This window comes from Mandrillus leucophaeus, unplaced genomic scaffold, assembly GCF_000951045.1.
Source record: "Mandrillus leucophaeus isolate KB7577 unplaced genomic scaffold, Mleu.le_1.0 Scaffold763, whole genome shotgun sequence".
Classification (NCBI taxonomy): domain Eukaryota; kingdom Metazoa; phylum Chordata; class Mammalia; order Primates; family Cercopithecidae; genus Mandrillus; species Mandrillus leucophaeus.
The window spans coordinates 1,155,319-1,180,716 of record NW_012108286.1 but is presented as its reverse complement, the minus strand read 5'-3'; the positions used below and the strand labels follow the sequence as shown (position 1 = coordinate 1,180,716).

Here is a 25,398-nt window from a genome sequence, read left to right as displayed (position 1 = left end):
AAATTTATGTGGCAATGAGGGTTATCCTCTTGATGTTCTGATATTATAAAATATTTGAAATATTTAAATATGTTCAAAAATGTATAAAGAATAAATGTAAAATTATTATGCTCTTTTCATGTATAGCTTAGGTGATCTGTTTCATTATTTTATAGTTGTTTCTGTAGCACTGGAAATTTTTTTTTAAATCCTAAAATATAGTAGGGTTACAGCTCTGTTTCAAAATTCACTGAAAAGTTATTAATATATAGTGCTTATATAAGAGCAACTAATAGCCAGGCACACTGACTCATGCCTGTAATTCCAGCACTTTGGGAGGCCAAGGTGGGTGGATCACCTGAGGTCGGGAGTTCAAGACCAGCCTGGCCAACATGGTGAAACCCCATCTCTACTAAAATACAAAAACTAGCAGGCATGATGGCGGGTGCCTGTAATCCTAGCTACTTGGGAGGCTGAGACAGGAGAATCTCTTGAAACCAGGAGACGGTGGTGTGCAGTGAGCCGAGATAGCACCACTGCACTCCAGCCTGGGCGACTGAGAGAGACTCCGTCTCAAAAAAAAAAAGAGAAACTGATAATGGAGTGATGACTTTAGCCCTTTTAAATACCTGTAATCTATGTATTTTCATCATACACAAAAAGAATTTTGTGTAGTTAAAACACTGTAATTGACATGAATTATTGATTTACAATGAGCAATTACATCACACTAGTAAACTCGTGAGCATTTTCTAACTTATGGGATATTTGTTTTGCAGGAGAAAATAGATGTAAAAATGGTTTTCATGACTTGAATATGTAATTTCCCATTAATACAAAATATTTTACCAATTGTTACCACAAAATTGGTTAAAATTAATACTCTTCTGTCATAATAGATCAAGGCAATTTACATTTAGTTTTCTTTGTCTTTTTTGTGTGTTTGTTTTGTTTTGTTTTATTCCCTTCCCATCCCCTAATTATTTCGTGGCATTTCAGTGCATCAGAGAATTTAGATGAGCTGTCTTCCTCCAGTAGCTGGTTACTTAACCAGAAGCACAGTAAGAAAAAGAGAAAAGACAGGACAAGACTGAAATCTTCATCCTTGACTTTCATGAGTACATCAGCCCGAACAAGGCCACTTCAGAGTTTCCACAAACGAAAACTCTACAGATTGAGCCCTACTTTTTACTGGACTCCACAGGTAAGGCTGCCTTTGAGAAGAAAACATGATCAAAGATTCACCATCAGCATATTTCATGTATGAGAAGATGTAGATTGTTATTTAGAATAACACTTATTTTGAATAATTACATGTATAAAACTTACAAATATAGTTTATAAATGATATAGTAGATGTTAATAATACTAAAGTGGGCTTTAGTAATTTTTTAAACATTGCAAGCAGTGTACTCTGAAACTTCTCACATCCCCAGTTAAAAAAAAAAATCTATTATGCCTAAACTAATTTGAGAGATAATGAAATGTCAAGATGATTTTTAAAATGTACTGGCAAAGATAAGAAGGTAAACACAAATGTACTACATATTTGTCTCATAAATATTTGCTCAGAAGAAGAAAATCTGCACAGCTTCAGTTATTTTGGAAGAAGTAACATTGCTTTCCTTTTTAGGTTTGGTATTTATTAATTTTGTTGAGTGTTCCTTTTCCTTCTTCTAGAATATAAGCAATACAATTTTAGATGTTCATGCTTACAGTTTTTACAAATTAAGTATACTTCATTAGAAACATTCATTTTGAAAAACATATTTTTCATGTGTGAACAAAATAATGGGGATACTTCCGTTAGTGTACTTCTAAACCAGCTGTGATGAAAGGAAAAATAAGTTATCTCTAGTTCTTGCTGGATATGCTTCCCCCCCCACAATTATTTTAGATTTCTTAATATATCAAAGGAAAGAAATTATTGATACTACTATTTAATAGTTTCTGATTATCATTACATTATCTATTTAAATATGTTTGTATTAAAATAAAGATGTTTGTTTTATTAGGAACCAATTGTAAACTCTTTTATCAGGGTCCAGTTATAAATAGGAATGTGGATTCTGACAAATTAGCTTTTATTAAAAGACTTTTCCTGCTGGGCGTGGTGACTCATGCCTGTAATCCCAGTACTTTGGGAGGCCAAGGCAGACGGATCACTTGAGGTCAAGAGTTCGAGACCAGCCTGGCCAACATGGCGAAACCCCATCTCTACTAGAAATACAAAAATTAGCCCAGCGTGAAAAATACAAAAATTTGCCCAGCATTGTGGCGGCTGCCTGTAATCCCATCCACTGGGGAGGCTGAGGCAGTAAATCTGATTCCAAAGCCTATGTTCTTTCTATAAACATTTATAGCAACAAGAATAAACCAAATCTTTTGTGGGCCTGAAATCAGTAAAGACAGTATATTTCAGGGTTTGTAAGGTTAGAGGTATTAGGAAATATATAGAAAAGATGAGTTTTGAAAGATAAGCAGAGTTTTGAAGGTTATGGTGAAGAGAAAGAAAGAATTTTAAGTGAATAATTGGAACAAAGATGAAAAAAGTAATGGAGAATAGCAAATTCTGTTACCCTCAGCTTGTCTGCCATATTGTCAACCCAATAATTATTTACCTTTCTAAACTTAATTAAAATGTCATTTCTCTCAGGAAGCCTTCCTTGACATCCCCAGAATGGTATATATATATTATCATATATATATACTATACATATATATATTTTGTTTTAACCTTGCTAAGTTGGAATTTATTATACTATTTTATAATCATTTCTGACTTCTCAGAAAAAAGTATGGTATGTTTTCAGAGAATAGGGGCTGTATCTTTTTATTTCCAGATCTACAGGGCCTTGAAGAGTACCTATCTGATAGAATGTGCTCAATAAATAATCATTTAATGTGTTAAAGAATTAATGAAGTGGAACATAGGAAAATATTTAAAAGGCAATGGAGAATGGGAACTCAAAGTGTGTGTGTGTGTGTGTGTGTGTGTGTGTGTGTTTCCTAGATTTGCCTACTGCGATGGTCTAGAATAGTGATATTCCATATCCCATAGAACTTACTTTTTTTTTCTTTATGGAAAGTCTTGAGAACCATAGAACTTTCTGTAATGATTCAAATGCTCTATAAATCTATACTGTCCAATATCGTAGCTCCTAGACACATGTAGCTATTGAGCACATGAAACATGGCTTATGTAATTGAGGAACTGAGGGTTTTTTTTTTTTTTCATTTTTTTTAAAGAAGTTTCACTATGTTGCCCAAGCTGGTTTTGAACTCCTGGACTCAAGTGATCCTCCTGCCTTAGCCTCCCAAAGTGCTGGGATTACAGGTGTGAGCTACTGTGCCCATCCTGAATTTTTAATTTATTTTGTTTTTATTAATTTTAATTTAAGTAGCCACATGTGGGTAATGGCTACCAAATTGGACAGCACAGATCTAGACTCAGACTTATCCTGATAAGTAATCAGTATGTCCGGAACTCATATTTTGTTTTCTAATACCATTTCCTACTAAAAGGAATCGGGGATTTCTGGAGAAATGGCTGGTCTCCAGGGCTGGGGAAGAAAAGGTATGATCATCTTGGAACATCGTAATGTTAACAGAAAGCAAGGAAGTGTTTTAAAAAATGATAAAGGCCTGTTGAAAGAACACAGAAGCTAGCTTGAAGAGGCCCCTACTGGCCAAATCTAGGACTATTTGCTATCAAAATAAATAAGGACAATATTGAACCATTGAAAAAATAGGAACTCATGAGTCCATACTGATGATAGATAAATTGGTGAAAAGGAAGACTTTACCATATGCTAGGATGCTGATTAATAAATGTAGAATAAACAGTCAAATTAGAGAATCATTTTACAATTATCATAGTAAAGATTGATTGGACAAGAATCATTAATGGGTATAAATCTGGGGTCAGGATTGAGGAGAGGTTTGATGAGGAACAAGATATTTGCATGATCTTAAAGCAGGGGTCCCCAGTCCCCAGGCCACAGACCAGTACTGGTCCGTGGCATATTAGAAATAGACCACACAGCAGGAGGTGAGCAGCAGGTGAGCGAGCATTGCCGCCTGAGCTCTGCCTCCTGTCAGATCAGTGGCAGGAACACACGGGAGCTCAAATCCTACTGTGAACTGTGCATCTGAGGCATGTAGGTTGTGTGCTCCTTAGGAGAATCTAAAGCTTCCTGATCTGAGGTGGAACAGTTTCATCCTGAAACCATCTCCCCATCTCCTACACCCCCAATCTGCTGTCTGTGGAAAAATTGCTTTACATGAAACTGGTCCCTGTTGCCAAAAAAGTTGGGGACTGCTGTCTTAAAGTGCCTCCTGCCAGTTGCCAGGGGGCATATAGTAACTATATATAGAGAAACAAACAATACTTTGCCTGAGTGATCAAAACTACTATCACCTGTGAGGGAGGATATAATAACACTGTGTAGTATTCTGACCAGAAATGTATAACCTGAATTTAATCATGAGTAAATATCAGACAAAGCCAAAATCAGACATATAGTGTTAAAAAACAACAACCGGCCAGTGTTCTTTTAAAAATGTCAATGTCATGAAAGCCGGGAAAGGCTAAGGACTTGTTCTAGATTGAAAGAGACACTAAAAAGATACATGACAACTAAATGAATATGTGATCTAGAGCAGAATTCTTTTCAAGGGAAAAAATTACTGGGACAATTGAGGAAACTAGACTATTGATGGTAGATTAGACAAAATATTTTATTAACGTTGAATTCCCTGAATATTATTGTTTTTGCAGTTATGTAAGAAAATATCCTTATTCTATGAAATACACATTGAAATATTAAGGGTAAAGTGGCTAAGGCATCCATTGTATATAATAAATAAACTTTCCTTCTGGAATGGTACCAGCCATGTACAAGCAAAAAGAGAGGGGAGTGAAATATTTAAAATATTTAAAAACAAAAGCGAATGCTGTAGTGGGCAGAACTGTGTCTCCCCCCGGCCCGCCCCACACACACACCCTGAAAGATATGTCTATGTCCTAACTCCTGGTTCCTAGGAATATAACTGTTATGGGTTGAACTGTGTCCCTAAGAACTCTTATATTGAAGTTCTAACAGCTAGCACCTCAGAATATGACCTAATTTGGAAATTGGGTCGTTAAAGATGTAATTAGTTAAGGTAATCAGGGTGGGCCCTAATCCAATATGACTGATGTCCTTATAAAAAGGGGTAATTTTGGTCGGGCATGGCAGCTCATGCCTATAATCCCAACACTTTGGGAGGCCAAGGTCACCTGAGGTCAGGAGTTTGCAACCAGCTTGGCCAACATGGCGAAATCCCGTCTCTACTAAAAAATACAAAAATTAGCCAGGCATCGTGGTTTGTGCCCGTAGTCCCAGCTACTTGGGAGGCTGAAGCATGAGAATCGCTTGAACCTGAGAGGTGGAGGTTGCAGCGAACTGAGATCATGCCATTGCACTCCAGCCTGGATAACAGAGTGAGACTCTGTCTCTAAATAATTTAAAAAATAAAAATAAAAAGGAGGAATTTAGACACAGATGCATGCATACAGGGTGAATGCCACATAAACATGAAAGTTGAGGTCAGAATGACACTTCTACAAGCCAAGAAACACCAAAGATTGGCAGCAAACACCAGAAGATAGAGGATACGCCTAACAGAGTCTTCCGCTTAGTGCTCAAAGAAACCAATCCTGCTGACATCTTGATTTGACTTGTTGTGGTATTTTGTTAAAATACACCTAGCAAACTAATACAGTGGATGTTTTTGTTAGTAAGGTCTTTGTCGTTGCAATTAAGGATCTTGAGATGAGATCATTTTGAGTTTAGAATGGGTCCTAAGTCCAGTGATTATTGTCCTTATAAGAGAAAGGAGAGGGCCGGGCACGGTGGCTCTGCCTGTAATCCCAGCACTTCAGGAGGCCAAGGCGGGTGGATCATAAGGTCAGGAGACTGAGACCATCCTGGCTAACACAGTGAAACCCCATCTCTACTAAAAATACAAAAAATTAGCTGGGCGTTGTGGCTGGCGCCTGTAGTCCCAGCTACTTGGGAGGCTAAGGCAGGAGAATGACATGAACCCAGGAGGCAGAGCTTGCAGTGAGCTGAGATCGCGCCACTGCACTCCAGCCTGGACAACAGATCGAGACTCTGTCTCAAAAAAAAAGAGAGAGATTTGAGACACAGAGAAGGCTATATGAAGGTGAAGGCGGAGATTTGAGTTATGCTTCCACAAGTTAAAGAATGTCGGGGCCAGGCCAGGCACAGTGGCTCACGCCTGTAATCTCAGCACTTTGGGAGGCTGAGGTGGGCAGATCATTTGAGGTCAGGAGTTCCAAACCAGCCTGACCAACATGGTGAAACCCTGTCTCTACTAAAAGTAAAAAAATTAGCCAGGTGTGGTGGCAGGTGCCTGTAATCCCAGCTACTCGGGAGGCTGAGACAGGAGAATTGCTTGAACCTGGAAAGCAGAGGTTACAGTGAGCAGGGATCCTACCACTGCACTCCAGCCTGGGTGACAGAGTGAGACTCGTCTCAAAAAAAAAAAAAAAAAAAAGGAATGTCAGGGGCAAAAAATTAATTAATTAATTAATAATTTAAATTAAAATCAAGGTGTTGGCAGAAAAAGTAAAATTTAAATTTAATTTTAAAAGAAGAATGCCAGGAGCCACAGAAGCTGAATGAGTCAAGAAAGGATTCTCCCCTAGAGCCATCAGAGGGAGTGTAGCCCCGCCAACACATCAATTTCAGACTTTTGTTCTTCACAACTATGAGAGAATTAATTTCTGTTGGTTTAAATCACCCGTCTTATGGTAATTTATTATGGCAGCCCTAGGAAACTTATACAGAGTTTGGTGCCAGGAAGTAAGGTGCTGATGTAACAAATACTTAATGGTGGAAGTGGCTTTGGAACCGGGTAATGAGCAAAGGCTGGAAGAATTTTAAGGTGCATGATAGGGAAAAGCCTAGGTTTTGTGAGAGCTCAGAAGGAAATGAGGAAAATAAAAGACAAATCTGCTCTTATCTTAGAGAATACATATGTCATGAACAGAATTTGCTAGAATTCTGAGTGAATAACAATGAATGTTAAAGGTGCGTTTGGTGAAGTTTCAGAAGGAAATGAGGGACACGTTATTAGAAACTGGCGGGAAGGCTATCCTTGTTATAAAGTGGCAGAAAACTTGGCTGAATTATATTCTACTGTGAGGTGGAAAACAGAACTTGTAAACCATTTACTTGGATATTTAGCTGAGGAAATTTTCAAGTACAGTGTGGGATTTGTTATCTGGTTTCTCCTTGCTTCTTATAGTAGAATATGAGAGGAAAGAGATAAAGTGAGTAAGGAGCTGTTAGGTTAAAAGCAACCAGAACTTGATGATTTGGAAAATTCTCAGGCTATTACAAAAAGTGATATAGCTTGATCTGGGGATTACCCAGAGCAGAGACAGACTTTTCCTGGGAAGGTTAGGTATATAACTCATGGATCCAATCAGTCATCTAAGCAGAAGCCAGGAACAGAGATAGGGTTATCCAGAAAGAATTTTGAGAGAACACTCCTGTGTTAATGCCATGGATTCCCTTGACATATGTGAGAATCCCACAAGGATTTTGAGAATTTTATACCAGAAGCAACACTACCAGCTTAAACCAAAAGGGGCAAAGACGAGACAAAATGAAAAAGGTTGTCAGACCCCCAAAATTTTACAGGCAGGAAATGCACTGATAGAACAACTCAGTTGCAAACACTTATTACCCGTCAATAAAAAGGAAAGTAAATCAGACCTAAATGTGAAAGGAAAACAATAAAGCTTCTAGAAGAAAACACAGGAGAATGTCTTCATGTCCTCGGGGTGGCTGACTTCTTAAACAGGATACAAATATCACTAATCAGAAAAGATTGCTAATTTGGACTTTGTTAATTATGAATTAATTTTCATCAAAGACAGCATTAAGACAATACAGTACACACTGAGCAAAGACATCTGCATTGTCTGTGTGTGTGTGTGTGTGTATATTCAACATAGATTTTATATCCTGAATATATGTGTATATTTTAAAATGGCTAAAAAAACAAGAAAAAAAGAGATAAACAACCTAATTAAAAATAGGCATAAACACAGTTACATACTTTAAAATAGTAAAGTGATAACTTTTGTTATATGTATTTTACCACAATAAAAATTTTTTTAAATAAAAAATATGCAGCCAGGCGCAGTGGCTCACGCCTGTAATCCCAGCCTTTGGGAGACCGAGGCAGGTGGATCATGAGGTCAGGAGTTTGAGACCAGCCTGGCCACCGTGGTGAAACCCCATCTCTACTAAAAATGCAAAAATTAGCCGGGTGTGGTGGCAGGCGCCTGTAATCTCAGCTACTTGGGAGGCTGAGGCAGGAAAATTGCTTGAACCCGAGAGGCGGAGGTTGCAGTGAGCTGAGATTGCACCACTGCACTCCAGCCTGGGCAACAGAGCAAGACTCCATCTCAAAATAAATAAATAAAATTAAAATTAAAATATGCATAAGACTTGAACAGATCTTTTGTAAAAGAGGATATCCAAATGGCCAATAAACATATGAAAATATGTTTAAAATCATTGCTTATCAAGGAAATGCAATTAATACTACATCTATCCTTTTTTGTTGTTTTTTTTGGAGACAGGGTCTCATTCTTTCACCTAGGCTGGCGTGCAGTGAAGTGATCTCAGCTCACTGCAGCCTCAACCTCCAGGGCTCAAACTCTGAAACATTCCTCCCACCTCAGTCTCTGGAGTAGCTGAGACGACTGGCACATGCCACCATGTCCGGCCAATTTTTCCTTTGTATTTTTTGCAGAGATGAGGTTTCGTCATATTACCCAGGCTGGTCTCGAACTTCTGAGCTCAAGTATGTGCCCACCTTGGCCTCTCAAAGTGCTGGGATTACAGGCGTGTACTGCTGCACCCAAACTAACATACATCTTATTCTTATAACCCAGCAATTCCACTCTTAGGAACTCACTCAGGAATAATGAATGCATATACACACAAAGGCCCTCCGGAGAAAGAGAGCAATAGAATATATATAGATATATAAGAGAAGATTTATTATGGGAATTGGCTCACATGATTATGGAGACCAAGAAGTTTCATAATATGCTGTCTGCCAGCTTGAGAACTAGGAAAAATTCCAGTGGTGTAATTCAGTCCAAGGCCAGAGCCCTAGAACCAGGAGGAGGAGGATGCCTCATATTAAGTACTGGAGTCTAAAGGCCAGAGATCCAGGAACACTGATGTCTGACTGAGGGCAGGAGAAGATGAATGTCCCAGCTTAAGAAGAAAGGGAATTTGCCCTTCCTCTGCCTTTTTGTTTTATTCGTGCTGTCATCAGATTAGGTGAGGGTGATCTTTACTCAGTCTACTGATTCAAATGTTAATCTGTTTTGAAAACACCCTCACAGACACACCTAGAAATAATGTTTTACCAGCTTTCTGGGCATCCATTCACTTAGTCAACCTGACACATAAAATTAACCATCACAGGGCTCATAATGGCTTTACTCATTAAAGCCCCAAACACAAAGCAATCTAAATGCCCACCAGCAGAATTGTGGTATATTTATACAGCAATATAAAGGATGGACTGCTATTAAAACAACAAAGATGTATCTCCCAGACAATATGTTGAGTGAAAGAAGAGAGAACAGGCCTGGTGTGGTGGCCAATGCCTATAATCCCAACACTTTGGGAAGGCTGATGGGGGAGGATCACTTGAGCCCAGGAGTTCAAGACCACCCTAGGCAACAAAGTGACACCCTGTCTCTACTAAAAAAAAAAAAAAATTAGCCAGGTGTGGTGGTTAGGGCCTGTGGTCCCAGCCACACAGGAGGCTGAGGCAGGAGCTTGCTTGAAGGAAGCTGAGGCTGCAGTGAATCATATCTGTGCCACTGCACTCCAGTCTGGGTGACAGAGTCAGACCCTGTCTCAAACAAAAACAAAAACATACTCTATGATAAAGACAAATAAAACTTACGGTGATGATAGAAATGAGAACTGAAGTTACTTCAGTGGAGCATGGGGGAGAGTGTAGAAGTTGACCAGGAAAGGGCACAATCTAGGTTTTTGAATTGAAAATGTGTCATACGCTTGCTGGTGGTTACCAGGGCATATACCTATGTAAAAATTCATTATGCTGTATATCTTTGCCATAGAAGTGGGCATGTGCCCCATGCTGCACATTCAGAGTAGCCTATCCCTGTTGTTTTGGCCATCTATTGTTGCATAACAAACTATCCCCAAATGTAGTGATTTAAAATCATTTTCTGTTATCTTTCATGATTCTGTGGATCACCTAAGTAGTTATTCTTCAGCCTTGCCTAAGGTCTCTCATACAGTTGTAGTAAGATTGTGACTGGGGTTAGCCATCTGGATGCTTGGATGGGCTGGAATAGCTGAGATTCTTTCACTCTCTGTGGCTCCCAGAAATGCAAATATAGAAGCTAACAGTTCTTCTTAAGACTGAATCCTAGAACTAGCACAGTGTTTTTCTGTTTAATTTATTAGTTAAAGTGACTCAGTGTAGGATTTAATACAGGAGGGACTATACAAGGGCAAGAATACTGGGAGTCATGGTTCATTGGGGCTATAATTGAAAACTACTACAGTGCATCCTCTGGTTCCCTCTTTCGTATGTAAAAACCATTTAACCCCTTCTTCCAAGACTGCTGATATCTCAACCCATTATGGCATTAGGCTCAGGCTTGAAGTCTTGGACCTCATCATCAAGAATCATGTCCATGGCTGGGTGGAGTGGCTCAAATGCCTGTTATCCCAGCACTTTGGGAGGCTGAGGCGGGTGGATCACCTAAGGTCAGGAGTTTGAGACCAGCCTGGCCAACATGGTGAAACCCCGACTCTTCTAAAAATACAAAAATTAGCCAGGTGTGGTGGGTGCATGCCTGTAATCCCAGCTACTTGGGAGACTGAGGCAGGAGAATCCCTTGAGCCTGGGAGGCAGAGGTTGCAGTTATCGGGAGAACCCCATCCCCAATATTCAACGTGTATTCTTTTCTCTTTCCCTAAGTGTCAGCTGGTCTGAGAAATAAAGGGAAAGAGTGCAAAAGAGAGCAATTTTAAAGATGGGTGTCTGGGGGAGACATCACATGTCAGCAGGTTCCGTGATCTCCCTGAGCCGTAAAACCAGCAAGTTTTTATTAGCGATTTTCAAAAGGGGAGGGAGTGTACGAATAGGGTATGGGTCACAGAGATCACATACTTCACAAGGTAATAAAATATCACAAAGCAAATGGAGGCAGGGCGAGATCACAGGACGGGGTGAAATTAAAATTGCTAATGAAGTTTCAGGCACACATTGTCATTGATAACATCAGGGGACAGGGTTTGAGAGCAGAAAACCGGTCTGACCAAAATTTATTAGGTCCTCATCCTAATAAGCCTGGGAACACTACGGGAGACTGGGGCTTATTTCATCCCTTTGTCTTCGACCATAAAAGATAGCTGCCCCCAAAGCAGCCATTTTAGATGCCTACCCTCAGGGATGCATTCTTTCTTAGGGATGTTCCTTGCTGAGAAAAAGAATTCAGTGATATTTCTCCTATTTGCTTTTGAAAGAAGAGAAATATGACTCTGTTCCACCCGGCTCAGTGTCAGTCAGAGTTGAAGGTCATCTCCCTTGTTCCCTGAACATTGCTGTTATCCTGTTCTTTTTTCAAGGTGCCCAGATTTCATATTGTTCAAGCACACCTGCTCTACAAACAATTTATGCAGTTAACACAATCATCACAGGGTCCTGAGGTGACATACATCCTCCTCAGCTTACGAAGATGACGGGATTCAGATTAAAGTAAAGAGAGGCATAGGAAATCACAAGGGTATTGATTGGGGAAGTGATAAGTGTCCATGAAATCTTCACAATTTATGTTCAGAGATTGCAGTAAAGACAGGTGTAAGAAATTTTAAAAGTATTAATTTGGGGAACTAATAAATGTCCATGAAATCTTCACAATTTATGTTATTTTGCCATGGCTTCAGCCAGTCCCTCTGTTCAGGGTCCCTGACCTCCTGCAACAGCTGTGAGCTGAGATCGTGCCACTGCACTCTAGCCTGGATGACAGAGCAAAACTCTGTATCAAAAAAAAAAAAAAAAAAAAAAAGAATCATGTCCAGGCACCTCAATTGAGAGGCAGGCAAACCTTTCTGAGGTGTTAATAAAGGGTCTTACAGTCTCATCCTTACATCTTGACACTGAGGCCACAGTTTTACTGGCAGTTCCCTGGATTTGGTCTTCTACTGTTACCATATCTAACTGTGAGAACCTTTTAGTGTGTGGAGTAGCTGGAAATGAGAAATAATATTTTTTAACTGGAAAGTACTGGCTCTATTTTCTCTAACTGCTGCTTGAAAATGTAACAGATGCTTTTTTCTTTTCTTTTTTTTGGGGGGGACAGAATCATGCTCTGTCATCCAGGCTGGTGTACAGTGGTGTGCGATCTTGGCTTACTGCAACCTCCACCTTCCAGGTCAAGTGTTTTTCCTGCCTCAGCCTCCCCGGTAGCTAGGATTACAGGCACCACCACCACGCCGGGCTAATTTTTGTATTTTTAGTAGAGATGGGGTTTCACCATGTTGGCCAGGCTGGTCTTGAACTCCTAACCTCAAGTGATCCACCTACCCGAAGTGCTGGGATTATAGGCATAAGCCACCATCCTTGGCCTTACAGCTTCTTTTTAAGATCATTCTGCACCATCCATACTTTATCATAGGCAATTAAACGAAACCATCTGGCCCTTTGCACATTCTGCCTAGAAACCTTAGCTAACTCTATGAGTTCATAATGTACTCCTTCTATACTCCACATTTTTGTAAGGAAGTGTTACACTAATTTTTTTTATTATTATTATTTTTGGTGGGGGAGGGATGAGGTCTCACTCTGTCACATAGCCTGGAGTATAGTGGTACGATCATAGCTCACTGCAGCCTTGACCTCCCAGGCTTAAGCAGTCCTCCCACCTCAGCCTCCCAAGTAGCTGGTACAAGCATGTATTACCACACCCAGCTAATTTTTAATTTTTTGTAGAGACAAGGTCTTTCTATGTTGCCTAGGCTTCTCTGGAACTCCTGGGCTCAAAAAATGATCCTCCTGCATTAGCCTCCCAAAGTGCTAGGATTACAGGCATGAGCCACTGCCCCAGCCTAATTTTTCTACTAGAGCAGTAAGATGGAAGGGATAGAGGTATACTGATAGGCATAATTATTTAGAATAATTATTTGCAGAGGTTATTATCCCTTTGCTAGACAGGATTAATAAAAAGCATAAATTGTTATGCGTTTTTTTACTTGACTTTGCTCATTTTACAACACTAATGATAATGTCAAATAATAATAGCTAATATTCATTAAGCAAGTATGTGTCAGGCATCATTTTAATTTCTGTATTAGTCCATATTCATGCCACTGATAAAGACATCCCTGAAACTCGGTAATTTATACAGGAAAAAGGATTTAATGGACTTACAATTCTACATGGCTGGGGACACTTTGCAATCATGGTGGAAGGCAAGGACGAGCAAGTCATGTCTTACATAGTTGGCAGTAGGCAAAGAGAGAGAGAACTTGTGCAGGGGAACTCCTCTTTTTAAAACTATCAGATCTCGTGAGACTTACTCACTATCACAAGAACAGCAAGGGAAAGCCTTGCCCTCATGATTCAATTACCTCCCACTGATCCCTCCCACAACATGTGGGAATTCAAGATGAGATTTGAGTGAGGACACAGCCAAACCATATCATTCCACCCCGATCCCTCCCAAATCTCATGTCCTCACATTTCAAAATCAGTCATGCCTTCCCAACACTCCCAGAGTCTTAACTCATTTCAGCATTAACTCAGAAGTCCACAATCCAAAGTCTCATTCGAAATAAGGCAAGTCCCTTTTGCCTGTGAGCCTGTAAAATCAAAAGCAGGTTGGTTACTTCCTAGATACAATGAGGGTACAGTAATTGGGTAAATATGGCCATTCCAAATGGGAGAAATTGGCCCAAAAAAAGGGGGCTACAGGCCCCATACAAGTCCAAATTCCAGCAGGGCAGTCAAAGCTCCAAAATGATCTCTATGACTCCATGTCTCACACCTAGGTCACACTGATGCAAGAGGTGGGCTCCCGTGGCCGTGGGCTCCTGTGGCTTTGCAGAGTATAGCCCCCTCCTGGCTGCTTTCACAGTCTGGCATTGAGTGTCTGTGGCTTTTCCAGGTACACAGTACAAGCTGTCTGTAGATTACCATTCTGGAGTTTGAAGGAGAGTGGCCATCTTCTCACAGCTCCACTAGATGGTGCCCCAGTAGGGGCTATTTATGGGGGCTCTGACCCCACATTTCCCTTCTACACTCCCCTAGCAGAGGTTCTCTATGAGCACCCCACTACTGCAGCAAATTTCTGCCTGGATATCTAGGTGTTTCCATACATCTTCTGAAATCTAGACAGAGTTCCCAAACCTCTTTACTTCTGTGCACTTGCAGGCTCAACACCACGTGGAAACTGCCAAGGTTTGGGCTTGCACCCTCTGAAGCCACAGCCTGAGCTCTACATTGACCCCTTTCAGCTATGGCTGGCAGCTGGGACACAGGGCACCAAGTTCCTAGGCTGCACACAGCACAGCGACCGTGGGCCCAGCCCATAAAATCACTTTTTCTTCCTAGCCTGTGATGGGAGGGGCTGCTATGAAGACCTCTGATATGCAGTGGAGACATCTTCCCCATTGTCTTGGGAATTAACATTTGGCCCCTCATTACTTATTCATCTTTCTGCAGCCAGCTTGAATTTCTCCTCAGAAAACAGGATTTTTCTATTGTATTGTCAGGCTGCAAAGTTTCCAAACTTTTTTGCTGTTTCCCTTTTAAAACTGAATGCCTTTAACAGCACCCAAGTCACCTCTTGAATGCTTTGCTGCTTAGAAATTTCTTCCGCCAGATACCCTAAATCATCTCTCTCAAGTTCAAAGTTCTACAGATCTCTAGGGCAGGGACAAAATGCCACCAGTCTCTTTACTAAAACATAATGAGTCACCTTTGCTCCAGTTCCCAACAAGTTCCTTATCTCCATCTGAGACTACCTAAGCCTGGATTTCATTGTCCATATCATTATTAGTATTTTGGTCAAAGTCATTCAACAAATCTCTAGGGAGTTCCAAACTTCCCCACATTTTTCTGTTTTCTGAGCCTTCCAAGCTGTTCCAGTCTCCCAGTTCCAAAGTCGCTTCCACATTTTTGGGTATCTTCTCAGCAGCACTCCACTCTGTTGGTGCCAATTTACTGTATTAGTCCGTTTTCATGCTGCTGATAAAAACATACCTGAGACTGGGAGGAAAAGAGACTTCATAGAGTTACGGTTCCACGTGGCTGGTGATGCCTCTCAATCACGGCACAAGGTGAAAGGCATATCTCACATGGCGGCAGACAAGAGAAGACAGCTTGTACAGGGTATCTTCTCTTTTTAAAACCATCAGATCTCATGAGACTTATTCACTATCACAAAAACAGCACAGGAAAGACCCACCCCCATGATTCGATTACCTCTCCCCAGTCCTTCCCACAACACATGGGAATTCAAGATGACATTTGGGTGGGGACACAACTAAACCATATCAACTTCTAAATGCTTTAAATATATTTTTAATTTGATATTCATACCCCATTTTACTTAGAGAAACTGAAGTATAAAGTGGAATGAGAAGATACACATATTTAGCGCTATTTAAATGAATATGCATACAAATGTGGTAGTTTTCTCTTAAGTGTTAATGCCGAATCTTAACACTACTTGTTTCATAAGCTTGATTTCTACATCTGATTTGAATCTTTTATGAGTTTTTCAGACTGTTTCTTTCTATGACTAGCCCATATAATCAATTGTTAAAATGTCACATAGTTTCTAAGGCTGTTTAAGAATGTTTGGCTCTCTTATTCTAAGAGAATCACATCTTTGGTGTCTAAGCCAGTTTATTCATTACTGGTACACTTTAGTTTATGCTTGGAGAATCTATGCTTTTTTTGTGTTTGATAATGTTGCTTTATCTACCTAAAATATAGATGTATCTTTAGATCTAGAAAATACACTGGTAGGCATAGCTAGATGTGAACATGTTCTTCAGAATAATACTCTAATATAATTCTTAAAATATAAATGTGGCTAATAGCATTCTTTAAAATTTCACTTGCAATTAATAATTTAAAAATGTTTATCTGATCATAATATGCTTCTTCAGCTCCTTCTTGATAGTATTTATACCCAGTTACCATGCAACCTTAGGCCCTATACTGTTGATGTCTCAGCCGTAGATAACAGAAGGCACCCTGATTAACTCCTGGCAAAGGAAGTTCTCTTTCCCACTGGGAAAAGTGAACACAGGCCTCTGGCATCCAAGGTTAGAATTCCTAATACAGTTTCTATAGAAGCAGGTTGTAGGTGATTGGACATACAAATTGTTTATATAGGAAGCTAACAGTTACAATAATTATATTTTGAGTTAGGGCAGTCTACTTACTGTATTATAAGATTTTAATTAATAAACCTGAATGTTTGAGCAAGGATAGGTCAAGAAGTGTATGCAGTCACTTCAATCAGAGGTTATTTTATATGAAATTAATAAAAGTAGAGATAGTTGGTTGAAAGTAGGGAAAAGCTCAGAGTTTTATTTGGTCATGCTCCCAGTCACCTTCCTCCATACTGGGGGTGGGGAGTAGCAGTGGCGATTAAACTTCTTCTCTATTAATACTTGCAGCCCTTGAGCAATAATAAATAAATTGATGTGATGTAAATATCAGAAACATGACCTGGAAGGAAATTTTAAATAAGTGAAACTTTATTTGCAGGACACTTACTCACTTATCTTTTATTATCCCCCTCATGGGGTTCCCACCCCTCTGGTATCTAGTGATGTATGTATGCTTCCTGTTTGCTCATGGTATTCTTCAGATTACCCTTTTCTTTTCTTTTCCTCTTATTTCTGTACAAATATAACTGGACTGTTTTGTCACTAGTTGACCTGCTAATCTCTGGTAAGCTGTTTACCAATGATACTGTTACTCTGAAGAATGCTATTTGCATATCAAGACGCTGGTCTTGCAAAAGTAGTAAATTAAATTCAAAATGGTCACATTATTAGATTATGGAATGTTGGGTGGGAAACTATTTTGAGCAGGATAATCTTTTCATTTTTTATGAATTTTAGCATGTAATTCACAAGCCATTTCATATTTATGAAAACAGCTGTAGTGACCTAACATGTATAAATTGAAGTAAAATTAATGAATATTATAACCTTTATGAAATAAGGCAGAACTATTCCTATTTTAATTTGTTCATCTGTGATCTTTTATCTGTCTCCTGTGGCAGATTTGCAGAAGTAGTGTTTGTAGTCTGTATCATCATTGTTATTTCATAGATTCTCAAATCATAATGCTGAGTGGTTTAATAAGATAATCCAGTGGTATGAATTAAGGTATATATAATAATTTCATTTGAAAGTTTCATTTCCTTTTTAAGATGTGAATGATTAGGTTTGTAAACTTTATGTGAATGCAGGCCACTTTTTTGAACAAATAATAGAAGATTTTAAAGAAAAATAAGATATCATCTTATAGAAATTTAAATTCTTACTGGAAGCTGGGCATGATAGCTCAGGCCTGTAATCCTAGCATTTTGGGAGGCTGAGGTGGGTGGATCACCTGAGGTCAGGAATTCGAGACCAACCTGGCTAACTTGGTGAAACCCCGTTTCTACTAAAAATACAAAAAATTAGCCACGCATGGTGACACGCGCCTATAATCCCAGCTATTCAGGAGGCTGAGGCAGGAGAATCGCTTGAACCCAGGAAGTGGAGGTTGCAATCAGCCGAGATCATGCCATTGCACTCCAGCTATCTCGAAAAAAAAAAAAAAAAGTTACTTAAGTAGTATTTTTATGCTGCTGGGAAGCCAACTCTTTCTTTGGTGCCACACCTACTGCAGCATCTGCTTTAGAAAATGGGAATTATCTTAGTTGAGGATTTCCTTACCTTGCTGTAACAATTCTGTACTCCAGGGACTTCTATGGGTTGACTTGGAGATACAAATTTATAGCATGTATAACATATTTCTGTGAGAAAATATGCTTTATATAATTGTAGATAAATTTGAAAGGTACCAAATTAAAAAGAGTCTAAAAGTTATTTTTTGTAGGGAAGCAGCACATTTTGGTGGTTTCATACATAAGTTCTAGAAGACACACTGGATTGTAGTCCTTGTTCTACTTTTTAATAGTGTGCAGTACTGTGCAAATTACTTACTACTTTGTTTTCCTCATCCATAAAAATAGGGCTACTTTCATATGGCTACATTCAGCTGGAGGGCCAGCTGTGCTGGAGGAAGTGGGACTCACTTGCTTTTCTGGCAGGTGGTGCTGGCTGTTGGTTGGGGCAACTCAGTTCTCGTTGTGGCCTCATGCTGCATTAGCTAGAATGGCTTCCTTCCATGGCACCTCAGGACAGTGCTCCAATATGACAAGAAGGAAGTTACATGCCTCTTGAAGCCTAGGCTCCAGATCTTTTTTTTTTTTTTTGAGACAGAGTCTCGCTCTGTCACCTAGGCTGGAGTGCAGTGGCGTGGTCTCAGCTCACTGCAAGCTCCACCTCCTGGGTTCATGCCATTCTCCTGCCTCAGCCTCCCGAGTAGCTGGGACTACAGGTGCCTGCCACCACGCCTGGCTAATTTTTTTGTATTTTTAGTAGAGACAGGGATTCACTGCGTTAGCCAGGATGGTCTCGATCTCCTGACCTCGTGATCCGCCTGTCTTGGCCTCCCAAAGTGCTGGGATTACAGGCGTGAGCCATAGCGCCCAGCCCTTTTGTTTGTTTTTTTGAGAAAGACTCTCACTTTCTCTCCGAGGCTGGAGTGCAGTGTCAATGATCTCGGCTCACTGCAACCTCTGCCTCCAGGGTTCAAGTGATTCTCATGTCTCAGCCTCTCGAGTAGCCGGGATTGCAGGCGGGTGCCACCATGCCCAGCTAATTTTTGTATTTTTAGTAGAGATGTGATTTCACCATGTTGGCCAGGCTGGTCTTGAATTCCTGGCCTCAAGTGATCTGGCCACCTTGGCCTCACAGAATACTGGGATTACAGGTGTGAGATACCACACCCAGCCCAACAGATCTTAAACAACATAATTTTCACTGCATTCTATAGGACAAAGCAAGTGACTTGGTCAGCCTAGATTCAAAGGGATGGAGAAATAAGGGCATACACACAGGGATGGAAGAAATTTGTGACCTTAATATTAAACAATCTTTGCCTTGGCCTCTGCTTTGGGACACAAGGACAACTCGCTGAATCAGCAATGAAGAAAAAAAAAAGGCTACCTTCTAGAGGTGTGTTGATATTAAATAAGAAAATACATTTGAAAGATACTTAGCTCAGGCCTGGCATGATGGCTCATGCCTGTAATCCAAGCTTTGGGAGGCTGAGGCAGGCAGATCACTTGAGGTTAGGAGTTTGAGACCAGCCTGGCCAACATGGTGAAACTCTGTCTCTACTAAAAATATAAAAATTAGCTGGACATGGTGGCGCGTGCCTGTAATCCCAGCTACTTAGGAGGCTGAGACACAAGAATTGCTTGAACCAGGGATGCAGAGACTGCAGTGAACTGAGATTGCACCACTGCACTCCAGCCTGGGTGACACAGTGAGACTGTCTCAAAAAAAAAAAAATTATTTAGCTCAGTGCCCGGCATATAAATCCTCATCAAATGTGAATGATGTTGATGATGATAATGATTCAATGATTGGCACAACATCAGGGAATCAGTGATGGTTTTGGTGTGGAGGAGTGAAATGATAAAAGTATTACTTTTGAAAGATTAATTTGGTTCCTTGGACAGTACCATTTGCAGTGGGTGGAGAATGGAGGAACAGAAATTAGCTAAGAGAGGCTGTGTGCAATGGCTAGGTGAAGGTTCCCAAACCTCAGTTCTTGACTTCTGCATAGGTTCACCACCACATGTAAGCTGCCAAGGCTTGGGGCTTGCACCTTCTGAAGTAATGGCCTGAGCTGCACCTTGGCTCCTTTTAGCCATGGCTGGAACTGAAGCAGCTGGGATGCAGGCACCATGTCCCAAGGCTGCACTGAGCAGGGGGACCCTGGGCCCAGCCCACAAAACCATTTTTCCTCCTAGGTCTCCAGGCCTGTGATGGGAGGGGCCGCCATAAATGTTGCTGACATGCCGTGGAAACATTTTCCCAATTGTCTTGGTGATTAACATTCTGTTCCTTGTTACTTATGCAAATTTCAGCAGCAGGCTTGAATTTCTTTCTGGTAAATGGGTTGTTCTTTTCTACTGCATTGTCAGGCTGCAAATTTTCCAAACGTTTATGCTCCGTTTCCTCTTGAATGCTTTGCCACTTAGAAATTTTTTCCACCAGATACTCAAAATCATCTTTCTCAAGTTCAAAGTTCCACAGATCTCTAGGGCAGGGGTAAAATGCTGCCAATCTCTTTTCTAACACAGGGCAAGAATCACCTTTATTCCAGTTCCCAACAAGTTCCTCATCTCCATCTGAGATCACCTCAGCCTGGACTTCACTGTCCATATCTCTATCAGCATTTTCATGAAAGCCATTCAGCAATTCTCTGGGAAGTTCCAGACTTTCCCACATGTACCTGAGCCTCCAAGCCTCTAGGAGGTTCCAAACTTACCCACATTTTTCTGTTCTCTTCTGGGCCCTCTAAACTGTTCCAGTCTGTTCTGTTACCCAGTTCCAAAGTTGCTTCCACATTTTCCAGTATCCTGATAGCAGCACCTCACTCTTTGCAGTACCAATTTACTGTGTTAGTCCGTTCTCACGCTGCTGTAAGGACATATCCAAGACTGGGTTTTTTAGAAAGGAGAGAGGTTTGACTCACAGTTCAGCATGGATGGGGAGGTTTCAGGAAACTTACATTCATGGAAGAAGGGGAAGCAAACATGTACTTCTTCACATGGTGGCAGGAAGAAGTACCGAGCAAAGGGGAAAAAGCTCCTTATAAAACCATCTCATGAGAACTCACTATCACAAGAACAGCAGCATGGGGGTAAACACCCCCGAATCAATTACCTCCCACTGGGTCCCTCCCATGACATGTGGGGATTATGGGAACTACAATTCAAGATGAGATTTGAGTGGGGACACAGCCAAACCATATTACTGATATACAGAAAAGAAACACAGCTGATTTTTATGTACTGATTTTGTACTCTGCAATTTTTCTGAATTCATTTAATAACTGTGGTAACTTTGTTTGTTCTTTGGGGTTTTCTATATCTAGGAACATGTCATCTACAAATAGGGAGTGTTTTCTTTCTTTCTTCTTTGTCTTTCTCCTTTTTGTCTTTCCCTTTCCCATTTCCCTTTCTTTCCCCCTTCCCTTCTTTTCCCCCTTCCCTTCCTTTCCCTTTCCCCTCCTCTTCCCCTTTCCTACCCTTCCTTCTTCCCTTTCTTTTTATTTCTTTTTCTTGCCTAATTGCTTTGGCTAGAACTTCTAGTGCAATGTTGAGTATCAGTACCAGATCTTAGAGGGAGAGCTTTTAGTCTTCCTCACTGAGTATGATATAAACTGTGAGTTTTTCATGCCCTTTATCATGTTGAGGAAGTTCAGTCTACATGTTTGTGAGTATGTCTCTTAGAATCCCAGAAGTTGAATTGCTGGGACAAAGAGTATGTACATTTATAAATTTTAATTTTTTTTGCCAAATTGCCATCAACAGAATTGAACCAAATTACATTCCCACCAGCAATGCATGAGACTGCCTGTTTGCCAACATCTTTATAACACAGTAAATTATTAAAATTTTGGGCTTTTTTGCCAATACAATAGGTAGAAAATGGTGTTATAGTCTAGTTTCAATTTTTTTTTTTTTGAGACGGACTCTTGCTCTGTCGCCCAGGCTGGAGTACAGTGGTGCGATCTCGGCTCACTGCAAGCTTTGCCTCCCTAGTTCACGCCATTCTCCTGCCTTAGCCTCCTGAATAGCTGGGACTACAGGCACCTACCACCATGCCTGGCTAATTTTTTGTAATTTTTTTTTTTTGGTAGAGATGGGGTTTCACCGTGTTAGCCAGGATGGTCTCAATCTCCTGACGTCATGATCCGCCCGCCTCGGCCTCCCAAAGTGCTGGGATTACAGGCATGAGCCATTTTGCCTGGCCATCTAGTTTCAATTTACATTTATTTTAATATGAGTTAGATTGACCATTCTTTGCATATGTTTAAGAGCCATTATATATTTCTTTCTTCAAGAGCTATTATATTTTCTTTCATTTATATAATATAAACTGATTATATCGTTTGCTCATTTTTCTGTTGAGGATTTGTTGCCTTTTTCATATTGATTTGTAGGAGCTCTTTATCTATATTAGGAAAATTGTATTTTATTACATTTTTTTCTGATATATACATACATATTAAGGAAATTTGCCTTTTGTTTTTTATGACTTTTTTTCCACAGTCTTTTCTCTTTAATTAATGTTTTCTTTCTATGCAGAAGTTATTTTTTTTAATGTGATTGATCAACCTTTTCATTATACTTTTTGGGTTTTGAGTCAGAATTCAAAATTGTTCTTATTTTGAGTTACAAAATAATTATCTTGTATTTTTTTTCTGTTTATTTGTGTTGACATGAATCTTGGTTTGTTTCCCACGCTGGAGTGCAATGGTGTGATCTCGGCTCATTGTAGCCTTCGCCTCCCAGGTTCAAGCAATTCTCCTGCCTCAGCCCCCCAAGTAGCTGAGAGTACAGGCGCCTGCCACAATGTCTAGCTTATTTTTGTATTTTTAGTAGAGACGAGGTCTCACCATGTTGGCCAGGCTGGTCTTGAACTCCTGATCGCAAATGATCTGGCCACCTCAGCCTCCCAAAGTTGCGATGCTGGGATTACAGGCCACCACGTCTGGCCCGTTTGTTTTCCCTAGAGATTATTTTATTGCCCAATGTTAATTGTTTGGGAGAAGTTTGGAAGGACTAAACAGCCATTGTAATCCAAATGATACTTCACCTATGACCAAAAAAAAAAAATGAACCATTATCTTCCCTTCAGGCCTTTAAATAAACTTGAAGTTACCTGATAAAAAGCATTATACACATTGCATTTAAATGGCTATAGTTCTTAATATGCTGTCATTTATGCTGTCCTTTCATATTGATGAGCATAAGGTTAGCATCTGCTTAACATCAATGAGACTTGAGAGATGCAGAATTCCACTAGGTTAAGCCTGCCAAGTTGACAAGTCCCATTCACATATGCAAAGCCGACGTATGCAAAATTTAATTGTCTTTCCATTTAGGAAGGACTCCTATTGAGGAAACAGACCCTCATGTACAATAGCAGAGGCATATACAACTATTTAGAATAGCTTACTTATTATGTCTTTCCTTCTTTCTTTTCTTCCTTCCCTCCTCCTATCTTCTAGTAAAGAAATATTAAGTATCTACTGTGTGCCACACAGTGCCTAGGCATTGGAGATATCATGGTGAGCATGATAGAAAGGCTTCCTACCTTCATAGAGCTTATATTTAATTGAGGGAAAAAGTGTAAATGTTAACTAATGCTGTGCTTTGGAGAAAAACATAGAACTAAAGTAAGGAGAGAGAATTCTAGGAGAAAGTTTATTTCAGATAGGAGAGTCAGAAGTACTTTCTGGAATAACTGACGTTTGCTTAGAGACTTGATTGAAGTGAGAAGGGAACAAACCACACAGAGATCTAGAGTTAAAGCATTTCCAGTATTTCTGAGTCATTAAATATATGAGGAAAAGCCATCAGCAAGAAGGAGAATATAGCTGACCTTGGAAGAAATTAATAATTCAAAGAACAGAAAATAACTTCCACAGCAGCTTGTTGTACTAAAGAAACAATCATGAAACAAAACAAAAAAAAAGTGCCTTTAGAAATTTAAAATAAGGCCTGGTGTGGTGGCTCAGGCCTGTAACCCCAGCATTTTGGGAGGCTGAGGTAGGAGGATCTCTTAAGCCCAGGAATTAAAACCAGCCTAGGCAACATAATGAGATACTGTCTCTACAGAAAATTTAAAAATGATCCAGGTATGGTGGTGTCCACCTCTAGTCCCAGCCACTCTGGAGGATAAGGTGGGAGGACTGCTTGAGCCAGGCAGTGGAGGCTGCAGTGAGCCTTGATAGATCGTGCCACCACACTCCACCCTGGATGACAGCAATACCTTGTCTCAAAAAAAAAAAAAAAAAAAAAAAAAAAGAAGAAGAAGAAAGTATGAAAGAAATTTAAAATAAAAGAGCTAGAATTAAAAATTTAGTATAAGAACTAGAAAACAGAGTCGAATAAATCTCCCAGAACACAAAGAAAAATTATACATGACTATTTCCACAGCTAAAATGAAGACATGAAGTCTACAGTTTGATAAGGCCCACAAACTTTTGAGCATTATGAATTAAATAAACAGCCCACACTTAAACAGATTCCTATGAAATTTCTGAATATCTGGAACATAAGATGTTAAAGTTTCTGAAGGGAAAACAGCTAACAAAAGCAAATTATGACCTATAATGGGTAAGAATGAAACTGCCATTGAAATTCTCATTAATGACTCCAGATGCTAGATGAAAATAGAAAATTGTCTTTAAAGTTCTGAAGGAAAATTTTTTTGATTGTAGGGGTGAAATAAAATTGTCATTATTTTCACATGAAGTAATTTCATAGAAAATCCAACAGAATCAAAAAATTATTAGAACTCTTTTTCCACATTAGTAATAACCAGTTAAAAATATATTAAAAAACAAGTTACATTCCCAAAAGCATACTGTCAATTTTCTAAGAACTGACTATATATATATGACTACTATGGAAACAAATATAAAGCTTTTATATAAGATATAAAGACTTAAAAGTGGGAGACATTTGGTTTCCTGAATTTAAAGTAATCTTAGTCAAAATACCAGCTGTCTATTTTGGAAACTTAACATTCAAAAGTGAATATGGACAAATAAAGGTCCATGAAGAGAAGGGGAGGAGGGTGGACAGGACTACCAGATACTGACTTACAGTAATACAGTATGTGGGAACTAGCTCAAGTATAAACAAATGGGCCCAGAATGAGTTCTCCATAGCAATACTATTTATGTAATTTAAATATTAAAATATGTTAAAGGCTTAAGTGATCCTCGTGCCATGGAATGTTCATCATGTACATTCCATGCACACTTGAAAAGAGTGTATGGGCTGGATATGGTGGCTCATTCTTGTAATCCCAGCACTTTGGGCTGGGATCAGGAGTTTCAGACCAGCCTGAGAAACATGGGGAAACCCTGTCTCTACAAAAAAATACAAAAATTAGCTGGGCATGGTGGTGTGCACCTATAGTCCCAGCTATTCGGGAAGCTGAG

At 39.8% G+C, this 25,398-nt stretch overlaps 1 protein-coding gene across 1 annotated transcript in view; it reads left to right on the top strand.

Annotated features, from left to right (window-relative positions):
* The window catches only part of KANSL1L (KAT8 regulatory NSL complex subunit 1-like), a 139,660-nt gene that overhangs the window by 83,109 nt on the left and 31,153 nt on the right, over positions 1–25,398 (top strand). Inside the window, exon 6 of the mRNA XM_011966531.1 lies at positions 979–1,183. Coding sequence (XP_011821921.1) covers positions 979–1,183 — 205 coding nt within the window. The remainder of the gene's footprint in view (positions 1–978; positions 1,184–25,398) is intronic.